Raw genomic sequence first — 13236 nt, 5'->3', positions numbered from 1 at the left:
CGCGCAAGACCCGGAAGTCCTCTGCGGGCGCGCGCGATCCAGCCCCGGCCACGCCCCGGCCACGCCCCCACCCCACCCCTCCCGGCGCGCGGGCGCGCGCACGCCGCCGGCTTCCTCTGCGCGGGCGCGCGCACGCCGCCGTCCTCGTCGTTGTAAAGGCTGCCGCTCTGGCTGGCCCTGGGGGCGGGGCTGTAGGGGAAAGCGCCAAATCCGCTGAGGTAAGTGGCCGAGGCTTAGGGACCTCCCGGGAGCTTGGTGGAAGGGAGTCGATCCGTGGGATCCTACCTGCAGGGACTAGTAAAATGGAGAAGATAGGAGGAGAGACTGGAGCCTGCTTCGGTGGGAGCGTGAGAGAGGAAATTTCCTTAGGCCGCGCCGGACGGGGTGCGCATGCGCGCGGAGAGCTGGCGCCTGCGCGGTGGGGCGGCGCGGGTAGCATCGCCCCCTTGAGACCGAGCGGGGAAAGGGCAGGAAAAGCTTGCCTTGGAGTTGGTTTGGCAGCAGCCGCGGGCGCTCTTCCCTCCCGGTTTCCAGCCCCACCCTCCTTTTTTTTTTTTTTTTTTTTCCGCCACCGCACCTGGTGTTTAGCTGCTGCCTCGGTTTGGGTGGTGAGCTCGCGGTTCAAGTGGAACGATTTGTTGATGGTGGAATTCGACGATTGCTTCTAATAATCTGGCATCGTGCCAGAAATACTTTCCTAAAGCATCATTTTCGTAAGGAGACTTCTTCTAAAGGGAGGAATTCTTTTTAATAGGTATACATCCGACAGGAAGTAAAGTTGATGAAAACGGAAGTCATCCCTCGTACCTGGAGTAGATGCTGCGCCCCCCTACCCCCCCCCCCCAGGTGGCCTTGCTCTGCTCTGGGCATCTCTAAGGCCAACGGACTCAGCTTCCCTTCGAGAGCCAAAGCCCAGGCTACTTCATCATGAACATTTATTCATTAGGCAGAGTTTTGCGGAGGACCTGACTGGGGCCCAGCAGCCTGGGGTGGGAGAGAGTTGTGTTAATACAGAATGTATTAGATCTGCAGAATGAGGACGGGGAAAAAAAAAAGAAAAAAAAAAAAACCTCAATAATGGACCAACCCTCGTGACAGCCCGCTTCTCCATCCCTCCCTTGTAACCTTTGCTGAGCCACTAGCCCTGCGTTCTTGTCATTTGTTCGGTATTCATTCAGGAAACGTTCTGACCCAGGTTGTGTGCTAGGCCTCGAGGATAGAAAGACAACTCATTTCACCACCACCACCCCTGTTTTCCTAGATCATAGAATTCTTCTTAAACTCCTGAACCTTAAAAAGGAGAGTGTCAAGTACGTTGATGGAGGGCACCTTCCCTCTTGCTGAGCAGAGATCCTTTCCCTTCTGCGAGCTTTCTGACTCTGCCAAGCGCAGAGAATTAACACCTCTCTTGAGTGTGTTTGGACATACTATGGATAAAAAACTGGGATCTGCATGGGGGGGGGGATTCAGGAGTAAATATCCATTACTAATTTTGGATAGCTGATACTGAATGTTTATTATGCCTGTGACTATCCCAAATGCTTTGGTTATACTAACCATTGTGACACCTTTATGAAGGAAGTACTGTTATTATCCCCATCTTAGAGATGAGGTGACTGAGGAGCAGAGAGGTGAAGGGATTTGTCCAGAGCCATACAGCAAGCTAAATAGCAAAACCACCACCTGAACCCAGAGCCTGAACTCTAACCACTATGCTGTTTTACCTCTCACATGGCACATGATATGCCCACAAAGCCATTGCTTGAAGAATGTCACAGCATGTAAGCTAACGTTTGTATAGCTCAGTTTTGTTTGTTCTTCTGTAAAGCGAGGGAATCCAACAAGATGACCTTTAAGGAATTTTGTGGTTCCTGTGAAATGTTTAATTCATTTAGCAAGCATTTATTTAAATCAACAGCTACTTAGTATAGGCCAAGCATTGTATTTGGTTCTGATGATCAGAATGCCTGCCTTCATAAAGCAGTGTGACAAAGCAGGGGTTTATTGTTTATTGTTCGCTTCACTCTACTTCCTGTTACCATCTGCTGACAGCATGTAAAATTCAACCTGAATCTTTAAAGCTAGAAATTACTTAGGTGTTATTCTATCTACCTCAGCAGTAAACTGCTTATTTATGTAAAAGTAGCTTTGTGCTAATTGCACACTCCAGTTTCCAACCCTGGCCATTTTGTGTATTGAATGATAGTAGTTCTGAGTTTGAAGGAAAATGAGATGAAAGGGAATTCCTTTGATTATACTCAGTTTAGAAGTCACACTGCGTCTAGCCTTTGAAGCTGTCCTCACTCTGGCAGTCCCTAGGGAGCTGTGCTGAGCAACTGATTTCAAAATATAAAGTATCCCTTGCATTTGCAACTGAATAGAGAATTTTTCAAGGTGTAGGAAGAAGATTAGAGTTTTAAGTCTTAGGTGAGATAAACACTTCACTGTAGGTTCTGCTCTGAACTGGTGGAAAATAAGACTGAGTACCTGCCCAAAAGATGGCTAAATTATCTGTGTTCTTTGTTTGAATCCCAACAAGAATCCACTTAGAAATTTAGACCAGGTCCATTACTGCTTAAATTCTGTTTAAAAGAGCATTTAAGAACCTGTCAAGCTATATATCAAGCTAGTGTTGCCCAGAGTATTGGATATAAATCCAGCTTGAAAAGTTGTCGGCTCTATGAATACGAATACAACTTGGAAGTTATAGAGCTCAGAGAAAAAAGGTGATCTTAAAGTTTGACAATATCCGTAATCAATTTGTATTTTTAAATAGGCTGACATTCTGGTTCTAGCAGTTGCCTTACTCTTCCCATATCCCTCTTCATTTATAATCATATTACTTATGGACATATAACGAAATCAGAAACTAAACTCTGCTGCCCTGACAGCCTTAAGTCATCATCGCAAAATTAAGGAAACGAGAACAGCCAGCATTTCAGAAAGGCAAAGTATATCATTTTTCTTCCTAAGAAACTGGATTATGTATATATAGGATTTATATCCGAATAGCATACCCTTATTTTTTCTTTTTTTTTTCAAAAAAAAATTCCAACTTTTGTAACAAATGTCTTTATTTTGCAACTAGCAAAAGAAGGGAAAAATCGGCTAAAATTCTCGGTGGCCATTAAAGAGGGAAATTCATTTTTTAAATCCTTTTTTTCTTAAGGTTATTTATTTATTTATTTATTTATTCATGAGAGACACACAGAGAGGCAGAGACATAGATGGAGGGAGAAGAGGCTCCTCACAGGGAGCCTGATGCGGGACTTGATTCCTGCACCTAGGATCATGCCCTGAGCTGAAGGCAAACACTCAACCGCTCAGCCACCCAGGCCGCCCCATTTTTTAAAAGTCATTTTTTTTAATTGAGCTAAAATTCGCATAACATAAAATTAACTATTAGCTATCTTAAAGCATACAATTCAGTATAGTTATTTTTTTGTCTAAATACTTGAGTTGTACTATCCAGTACAGTAACCACTAGCCATATGTGGCTATTTAAATTTCAATTAATATTAAATACATAATCTAAAATACAGTTCTTCCGGGGTACCTGGCTGGGTTCAGTTGGTGGAGCATGCAATTCTTGATCTCAGGGATGTGAGTTCAAGCCCCACGTTGGTGTAGGGATTTTTTTTTTTTAATTTTTTAAATTAAAACACAGTTCTTCAGTCATACTGGACTAATAGCCACGTGAGGTTAATGGCTATCATGTTGGACTGCACAGAAATGTTAGAACATTTCCATTATGGCATAAAGTTCTATTAGCACAGTGCTAGACTATTCTTTTTAGAAAACATAAACATCTTAGAATCTTATTTAAGTATGTAATATAAGCTTCAGTGGCAAAAAGTAGTATTTTTGTTTTGAACTTCTGTAAGGAATCATGTATTCAGTACAGATTTTCCCATTTGCATTTGGGCTTTTTGATATGACATAGGGTTAAACACAGCTGCTGTATTCATAATAAACCATGAATTTGAAGATCATTTTATGAGCTATTTTCTTCCAGTTTGGGGATGCCACCAAGTGATCAATTTGGGTATTACATTTGGATGAAAAAGTTTTTAAAACATTTTTAATGAAAGGACAAATATGTATTTCCTAACCAATTCCCTTTCCTTGGGAACAGAACACAGTGTTATTCTGGAATTTTATTTGGAAAATTTTATAAGTGAATTTTTTGGTGTGGCTTTGTCAGGATGTAGCCAAGACAAACTGTCCTATGAGGCATGTTGTTTTATCCTCATAAAATTTATTTCCTCAGTCAAATGGCTACCTCGGCACTGCCATATCACCCCTTCATAACCCATAAATCACCCACAGTCGATCCCAAGCCATATAAACAGTTTGCTAATGATAGGAAGTAAGTGTTTTAAGTAGAAAAACAGAATAAACATACTTTCACATAAAATCCTAAGAGACATTTTGGTATGAGGCACAATCAGTAAAAGATTGTGGGAACAGAGAGGGTAGAAAAAGGGGGAGCTAATTCTTTACTAAACTGTATGCTGGCTTTTATGGCAGCTAGAATGAAATGTTGTCAGTCTCACTTCCATAAACTTGCCAATTGCTGTTTTTCTTTCTCTGTAGTGAAGTGAGAATTCTGCTAGAGAGGAAATGGCTGCCTCTTCATCATCCTCCTCAGCTGGTGGGGTCAGTGGAAGTTCTGTCACTGGATCTGGTTTCAGTGTCTCAGACCTTGCCCCACCACGGAAAGCCCTTTTCACCTACCCCAAAGGAGCTGGAGAGATGTTAGAAGGTGATCTCATGCTGCTTTTTGCTGAATAATTGGATTCTGACCTGCAATGAATATTAATTGTAAAGAAGCTATTAAGCAGATTAGAGACAAGTTTGCCCTGATTTCAGCTCCACATTTCATCACTTGTCCCCATTTCAAAATATTATGCTCAAAACACAGATCTTTCTCCAGAATCAAAATTTTGGAGCTGAAAAAAGCTTTGGAAATCAAGGAAGTCATCTAGACTTATTTAGACCCAAAAAAGTTAATGTGATTTGACCACATTAAAGACAAAGTCAGCACTAGAACCAAGAATTTTCTTGACCTCCTTCTCCAGTTTGCTTTATTCCTGGCACCAGTCTGCCTCCCTATGATGAGTAGGTTTGATATATTTCTTTCTAATGTAATTAATCTACTCCTAGATTAACCTCATCAAATAGGTTCTAAGAAGAAATAAAAACTAATATACTACTCTTATATGTGAAGATGGCTCCCTTGGCCCACTGTAGAACAGTACCATATGGTTTTTCTAGCACGGGAGCTGGGTTTGTATCAAATCATCCACATCCTACTCAGCACACATTTGCAAACTGGCTAGCCGGGATCAGAGCACAGGCTGTAAGCATGACACTGCATTGATACCTGAAATTCATGGGATACGTGTCACTTGAGGAGCTAGACCAGTAAATTCTTAATAGGGAGCATAAAAATCACCTGAAGAGCTTATTTAAAATGCACATTTCTACCCACCTTAGAGATACTAAATTGGTCTAGGGTGCAGCACAGAAATCTTTTCTTTTGACTGACATTCAATGGATGCTCATGAAAGATTCGTCCATAACTATTAAACTGTCACACTTTGAAAAAAGTCAGCAAAGAACTATTAAGGATTCAAAATCTACCTGCTAGCACTTTGTGCTTAGTTTTGTGTTGATCTTTTTTACTTTAAATTGCAAATTTTGGTAAGTATATTTAAAAATTAATCTAGAAATCTCTGAGCAAGGTACAAACTATAGTTAGAAGTAAGCTTTTTGGAGTAAACTTTATTCATTTATATCAGGTGAAAAGAGTTTTGGGTTAAAGCCAGGACAAACAGAAGAATCATTTGTGACTGAGAGACATGAGAAAACTAGGACCACAAGCCTCTAGAATTGGTTCAAATCAAGTTGGTGAATTAGTCAGGTAATATAGTTAGTGATATATCTGAGATGTATGTACTTCTGTCTTTGCCTTCTCGTTTTCTTTAGTTTTGTTAACTGAATTCTTGAATTAGTATCACTGACTCTGGATGTAGTGAACAATTGGGGCCTTGTTTACCATATGTGGCACTACATTTTTGACGTCTTATATGCAGCAGAGACCTGGTGTTAAGGAAGTTGCCCACAAAAAAATCAAAAGTTGGAGGCACTTAAATTGCTTAATGAGTCTTACAGCAGCAGAAAAGGAATTGATGTTTAACAATGGACTCTAAGATTGAAGTCATTTAAATTCTAGCTACAGGAGAAATTTAATACAGGAGGTATTAGTCTCCTCCTCCTTAGTCTCAAAGCTATAAGCATTCTGTATCAGTATACTCCAGATTACTTGGAAATGTTAAAGAAGAAAGGCTCCTAAGATTAGTCTGAATGTTGAGGTTCTAACAAGTTTTAGTTCTATCCATTTTACTCCATCCCAGTATGCTCCATGGAAGAATGTGTTGGCTTTCTGTTGTAGGACGAATTTATATTAGGTTTAAATTCAAAATGCAAAAAAAAAAATAAAAAATTCAAAATGCAGAGTTTTCATTCCCTTAGGTTTAAAGTTTTAGCTGTATTTTAAAGCTACTTACACTTAAGGACAGACTATGAAAAATTAGAAATGGTAATCCATGAACTATCCTACTCAAATCAAAAATGTTAAATTGAAAGAGTATTGCTAAATGAAATTTAATAAGGATGTTAGATTTAGAAGCATATTCTACAATGTTTATAGGTGATGCTATTATACAGTTAATCTAATGCACAGGTACCTGACCATTTTTCTTAGAGTAGTTTGATCAAATATGAAAACAGAGTAGGAAAAGTTGCCTTTTCACAGTAAGGAAGAAAAGCAATCAGGAGCCAAGGTTGGATACTATTTATAATCTTAACAGGTTCAAATTGATCTTGCATCCTTCTGTGAAACCCAGATAATGTACTTAACCTTTTGAATAAACATTCTTGTGCATCCAGTCTAGACACTTCACATAAGCAATGTATACATGGTCCCCAATTTACTGATGGTTCGACTTAAGATTTTTTTACTTTACCGGGGTGCAAAAGCTATATGCATTTAGTAGAAAGCATACTTTGAGTTTTGAAATTTGATCTTTTCCTGAGCCAACAATATTTGGTTCGGTAGTCTCTTAGGATGCTGGGCAGGGGCAGGGAGCCACAGTTCTCAGCCACACGATCACCAAGGTAAACAACCGATATACTCACAACCATTCTGTACCCATACAACCATTCCTGGTTTTCACTTTCAGTATGGTATTCAATAATTTACAAGAGATATTTGACACTTTATTATAAAATAGGCTTTGTGTTAGATGATTTTTTGCAACTGTAGGCTAATGTAAGTGTTCTAAGCATGTTTAAGGTAGGTTAGGCTACCTAATGATGTTCAGTAGTTTAGGTGTAGTAAATGCATTTTCAACTTAGTATTTTTAGCTTAGAATGGGTTTATCAGGATATAACCCCATCATAAACCAAAGATCTGTACAGCAGTTTTCAGCATTCTTCCTGCCCTTGGCTATGATTGTCCTCACTCAGATTAGGGAGCAAATTAGAGACTACCTTCCAGCCCAGAAGTAGCTGAATTTTAGTGACATTGTAGGCTGCTAAAGCATAAATTATCTGGCATTGTCTAATTTCCTGCTGTGAGGTAATATTCTTTTAAATGAATCTGATAGCATCCTATTTATTGGACTTGGCATGATGTTAGATTTGGGCAATTTACTGAACTTTTCACTACTTATAACCTTTGCTTGTCCCTTAGGAGGAAAACTGATGCATTGCTACTTGGTGTGTTACAAAGGGTTTGATTACAATTTCTAAATAGAAGAATGATTGCCCCAGGCTGACTCCTCTCTAGAGAAATTCCAGGCTTTAGATTGGTACAGATATCACATCTATTAGGATGTGACTAAGAAGCAGTGGACTTTGTGGCTATTACAGAGCTGCAAATCAGCGAAAGTGTGTTCCATAGGCATACAGAATGGTAAAGTGATATGCAGGTGCCTTTTTGAAAGATTAGCTTACATCTCTTTGCTTTGAAGTTCAATGCCAAGGGAAAAATGCAAATGTTATAACTTAAGCATTTTATCCTAATAGCACCTGTGATTAAATGTAAGTGGGAGGTAGCACTTCCAAGAGTTTCCAAATACATTTTGGCCTGATCCGTATAGCCCAGAATCCCCACTGCCTTGCATGAGATTCTAAAGTTCAGGATCAAACTACCTGAGAAGTGGACTCTAGTTCTCTATGCTTTGCTCTTTCTAAAATAAACTTGAGTTATAATTTGACCCTTTAAGCCAAGGTATGAATAGTGAACACTGGAATATTTACATAATAAACTGAACAGTCAGTATAATATTTGGTTAATTGAAAATAAAAATTTTTTGCTCAGTTTAAATGATTTGCTCACAAATGACTTCCATTCACCCAGAAGAATGGGGGAGGGAGAAGGGGATAGGATCATATACTATATAGTACATAATATAGAAGAGGTTAAATTTGGGGCACTGGGTGGTTCAGTCGGTTAAGTGTCTGCCTTCAGCTCTGTCATGATCCTGGAGTGCCAGGATCTAGCCCCATGTGGGCTTCCTGCTCAGCAGGGGGAGTCTGCTTCTCCCTCAACCTCTGCTCCTCCTCCCACTCGTGTTCTCTCTCTATCTCTCTTGCTCTCGCTCACTTAAATAACTTTAAAAAAAAAGAGGTTGAATTTAAAGAAGTAACACTCTTCCTAAGGGGTATAGTACTTTGTGAAATAGTATTTCGAAATGATACATATTATGCATACAAAAATACATGTATAAAAATAATTACATTTTAATTTCTTTTTACATCAATTTTGAATATAATATTGGACAGAAGACCTTTTGGTTGTATATTCAAGCCATTTGGATACAATATCTATGGTTTTACTGTTTATTGTGTTAATCTTTTTTTAAAGATTTTTTTATTTTTAAGTAATCTCTATCTACACCAAAGGTGGGCCTTGAACTCGAAAACCCTGAGATCAGGAGTTGCATGCTGCATGTTCCACCAACTAAGTCAGCCAGGCACACTAATCTGTTTTGTTTTTTTGTTAAGTAAGCTCCTCACCCCATATGAAGCCCAACATGGGGCTTGAACTCACAACCCTGAGATCAAGAGTCAGACACTTAACCAACTGAGCTGTTCAGGCCTACCTCCGATCTTTTTGGTTTTTTGTTTTAAGTAAACTTTAGGGCCAACATGCACTTGAACTCAGGACCCCAAGATCAAGAGAGTCACATGCTCAACCAACTGATCCAGCCAGGCTCCCCTTACCATGTTAATCTTAAAAATAACTCACATTATTTTACCAGCAAAAATGGATTTATTCAGGAATAGCAGAGAATTGTGACCAAGGACAGGCAGGCAATGGTATAACCATAGGCAAGTCCAGAGAACAAAGGAGAGGAAAGGGGGGAGTTGGGAGAAACTATGTTATAAATAAAAAATCCATTGGCACAAACTAGACATTGGTGAAGTGTAGTGGTTTTTCATTGGCTGAGTTGTGACAGTTTCTCATTGGCCGAGCTATTGCCTGGCAAGAAGAAAAACTTTTTTCGTCCTGCTAGGGTAGCAAAATAATAAGCTTCTTCTTCTGGGAAAGCAAAATTTGCCTCCTCTTGTTAGGGTCGGCCATTGACCAGGAGAGTTAGGGCATGAGAGCTCCCCCTTCTGGCCTCCTGACTCTTTCAAATGAGGTTTCTTTTATTTCTACAACAGGACTTCTGAAGTAAGGTCAGCCTTGTGTGAAACTCAACATGAAGCCAGAATGTGTTAGTCCTATCTCCTTGTCACTTAATAGCTGGCTGACATGCCAACCCATGATTGATGGGTGAGTGCTTGACACTTAGTAGTGCTGGCATGAACTACCACCTAAAAAAAGACAGCTGTGTACTCTTCCTCCATTTGTTTTAGGATTTTTGCAATAAGACACCTTCCCCAAATAGTTTCTGCTACCTTTTTAAAACTCACATTTTCCTATATGAGCTCTGTGTCTTTGGGGGTATATTTTGCCCTTGTCTGACAATAACGTGAACTAGGTTATGTTTCACAATCCTATTCCAAGTGCTGTTGTGACTGAGTTAGCTACCTTCTTGTTACCAGTTCTTGGCACCAGTACAATGCTAGGTTCTGAAATTGCACCATACTCTTATCACCATGCAAATTGCAGTGTTTTGGTTCAGTTGGAAAATCAAGGTTACAATTTGCGTTTACAGAATAAAATTTCCCAGCAGTCCTATGTGATGGTCATAGTGATGTAATTTGATATGTTAAAAATCAACAACAGCTATTTCCCCCTCAGCTTTACTTTTCAGAATTAAAAGTGATTTAGAGTTTTGATGTGCCTTTGTATTTTGATAGCACAGGAGCCACGTGGCCAAATGTGTCAGATGTCAGTCTTTGCCTGACATGCAGAATAGGAGAACATTAAGAAACTGTCAGGTTAGGAGGGGAGAAATGTTGACCAAGACATCACACTGAGGTTTCTTATTTTTGTTTTTTTTAAATATTTTAAACTGTGAAACAAGTAGACGAACTGTTGTAATATTCTAGGTATAGAAGAAGTAGCTTTTATAGCAGAGCACTGTTAGTTCTAAATGAAACAGAAAGCCCTCTTTGTAAACACTGAAAACTGGACCCTGAATGTGAAAGCATTGAAAAGAATGGGCACGTTTACTTGGTTTATCAGAAGCCATAAAACCTTTAGAGCACATTAAAACTTTTCCTCTTCTGTTTGTAGATGGCTCTGAGAGATTCCTCTGCGAATCCGTTTTCAGTTATCAAGTGGCATCTACACTTAAACAGGTGAAACATGGTAAGCCCATGAGTGTTGTATGCTAACTGTGAGAATAAGTTGGGGACAGGGGGATAGGAGAGGAGGATTCAGAAAGATCAGTGTGCTTTGTGACAAAAACTCCTGAAACTCAACAAGGCTGTTTTAAGTGAACTTTCTAAATTACCTGCAGACAAAAGCATTCTACTTAAGCCAGACAAAATGTCTACATTGAGGCTCAAAGCTAGAGTGTAAAGGGTTAGTTTTCTAGAGAAATTCATGCATTCTACTCCCCTTGTGTTGCTTTTTCCTCCCTTTTCTGAAACCTTTTGTCATTGACCTTCACTGTTTATTTACCATCCTCATCTTCATTTTTCAAGTATTTATGTGATACTTTATGGTCTGTCTGCACTCTAAGAGCCGGTAGCACCTCTTCTGTGGCCTTCATTTATGCATCAGGGAATTATGTTTCTCCCTTGAAGGCATAAGTAGGAGGGAAAGCTGCAGTTGCTTGGAATGCTAGGATTTTAGTACACAAATCACTATGGCAGAGAGGATACATACACCTTCCTTTTTTTTCTTTTTTTCTTTTTTTTTAGATTTAATCTTCTAACAGAATAAGGCCCTAACACTTAAATATTGAGGGGGAAAATCTTCTAGATATTTATCTTTTTTAAAAGATTTTATTTATTTTACTTATTTTAAAGAGAAAAAGCAGGGGGACGACGGGCAAAGGGAAAGGGAAAGAATCCAATGTGGGGCTCGATCCCATGACCCTGAGATCATGACCTGAGCTAAAACCAAGAGTTAAACACTGAACCAACTAAACCATCCAGGCACCTCCTTCTAGAAATGATTTTTAAACCAATGATCACGTTGGTGGTTGGTGACTGTCTCATGGGAAATATGTTGTATTATATATTGCCTCCTGACTCTTTACAGATCAGCAAGTTGCTCGGATGGAAAAATTAGCTGGTTTGGTAGAAGAGCTGGAGGCAGATGAGTGGCGGTTTAAACCCATCGAGCAGCTGCTGGGCTTCACACCCTCTTCAGGTTGACCTTGCCAGGATGGTCACCTCTGCAAGTGCAGGGACAGCGAGGGACTTTTCTTGGAACATACGCAGCCATCCAGAGATTCACAGCTCCTTTGCTGAATTGTTAATTCACATCCATACTTGGTTTCTCTGTATCTATCCACAAGCAACAAATACTTAAATGTATGATCTTGCAGGGAAATTTTTGGTTTATTTGTTTAAAAAAGTATTGAGAATCAGATTGACAATCGGCATCAGAGAACCGGAGGTTTGGGTTTAAGAGATATTTATAAAACTTTACAAGCCAGGTAGGACACATGCCAGAATTGCCCAATTGAATGACATCTCTCCTGTCATTCATGCAGTGCCTGGAATCCTCACCAGTTAAATCCAAGATCAGGATCTGGAGTTACAAAACACAGTGTTTCTGACCTAAAACAGTTCTTCTTGCAGATGAATGTGATTTCAACTCAGGACCTGTCCAAATGAGGAGTTTTAAAATGTTTGGGTTTTTTTCTATTTTTAGACATCTAATTCTATAGATTCTAACTTTTTCTAACCTCTTCTAGACATGCCAAATACTGGCAAAAAGAATTACTTTTTGAATGTTGAAGCACTTGTAAAAATAAATCCATGAGCAAAATCCTTTTAAACACAGAAATCCCGAGTTCATCTTGTTGGTGGGCTCAAGCAATTCTGTAGCAAATAAATCCTTTGAAAGAGCTCCAAATTGGTTTCTTTATCCTTTCAAAGTCTCAGGGATTTGGGATAGGGGGAAGAGGTCAAATTACTTTTTATAAGAAGGCAATCTAAAAACATTTCTCCTTAGCAAATGATAGATTTCCTTTATCTCAGGGATATTTGTCATTATAGAACTATATGAATTTAGTAGGCTTTCACACCATGATGTGAAAAGACCTGGAAAGCTAAGAGACATTCTTTCTTCTCCCTCATGGGACCTCATAGTACACTTAGGAAAATCATTTATTTTAGATTGTATGCTAATTTTGCCTTGATAGCATTTGCCTTTGTCCTGCTTGCTAACTTGTACCTGACCTGCTTAGCGTTGCTTAATTGTGAGTAAATATAATCCTAGTAGCAATTGGCCCTAATCTCAGAAGTTCAAAATGTTTAACACATGCTATCTGATAAGGAGGTGGTGACCATTGAGTCAGTAGTATGACTCACTGAATCTGAGCACAGAGATGTTAAAGACCTACTCATGGTCACATAGTCCAGGCAGAAGGAAATCTTGGCACCTGGAACAGATTTCAGTTGGTTGATAATTCAGCCCACTGCTCATGTCTCTCAAGCATGTCAGAGCACAAAATGACCAGCCTGCAAACCCATCTATTTCCATATTCATAATTCTCAACACAAACAGTTCCATATTTGGCCATTGAGTTTCCT

General features: G+C 39.5%; 2 protein-coding genes across 5 annotated transcripts in view; one reads left to right on the top strand and one right to left on the bottom strand.

Annotated features, from left to right (window-relative positions):
- ASCC1 (activating signal cointegrator 1 complex subunit 1) overlaps positions 1-465 on the bottom strand; it is a 100198-nt gene extending 99733 nt beyond the window's left edge. For 2 of the 3 annotated variants that reach the window (XM_055324926.1, XM_055324927.1), the window contains exon 1: positions 286-465. In XM_055324926.1, coding sequence (XP_055180901.1) covers positions 286-439 — 154 coding nt within the window. In that variant the 5' untranslated portion in view covers positions 440-465. The remainder of the gene's footprint in view (positions 1-285) is intronic. The other variant, XM_055324929.1, reaches the window with a different exon arrangement.
- On the top strand, positions 108-12556 carry ANAPC16 (anaphase promoting complex subunit 16). 2 transcript variants are annotated; one of them, XM_055324931.1, is made up of 4 exons: positions 108-218; positions 4597-4765; positions 10760-10834; positions 11735-12556. In XM_055324931.1, exons 2-4 carry the CDS (start codon positions 4624-4626, stop codon positions 11848-11850), a joined length of 333 nt encoding a protein of 110 aa, XP_055180906.1. In that variant the 5' UTR covers positions 108-218; positions 4597-4623; the 3' UTR covers positions 11851-12556. The 2 variants fall into 2 exon arrangements, with proteins under 2 accessions (XP_055180906.1, XP_055180907.1); XM_055324932.1 differs by lacking the exon at positions 10760-10834.
- Positions 12557-13236: the final 680 nt, after the last annotated feature.

Source organism: Nyctereutes procyonoides, unplaced genomic scaffold (assembly GCF_905146905.1).
Source record: "Nyctereutes procyonoides isolate TBG_1078 unplaced genomic scaffold, NYPRO_anot_genome, whole genome shotgun sequence".
In the NCBI taxonomy this organism is placed as follows: Eukaryota; Metazoa; Chordata; class Mammalia; order Carnivora; family Canidae; genus Nyctereutes; species Nyctereutes procyonoides.
The sequence above is the reverse complement of the archived record's forward strand: the minus strand, read 5'-3'. Positions and strand labels throughout refer to the sequence as shown.

What these genes read in the sequence shown, in the direction of transcription:
- ANAPC16 (XM_055324931.1), top strand. Translation starts at nt 4,624, where the DNA reads ATGGCTGCCTCTTCATCATCCTCCTCAGCTGGTGGGGTCAGTGGAAGT. An exon ending in AGCTGGAGAGATGTTAGAAG is followed by an intron (nt 4,766 to 10,759) that starts GTGATCTCATGC and finishes TTCTGTTTGTAG; the next exon opens with ATGGCTCTGAGAGATTCCTC. An exon ending in ACTTAAACAGGTGAAACATG is followed by an intron (nt 10,835 to 11,734) that starts GTAAGCCCATGA and finishes GACTCTTTACAG; the next exon opens with ATCAGCAAGTTGCTCGGATG.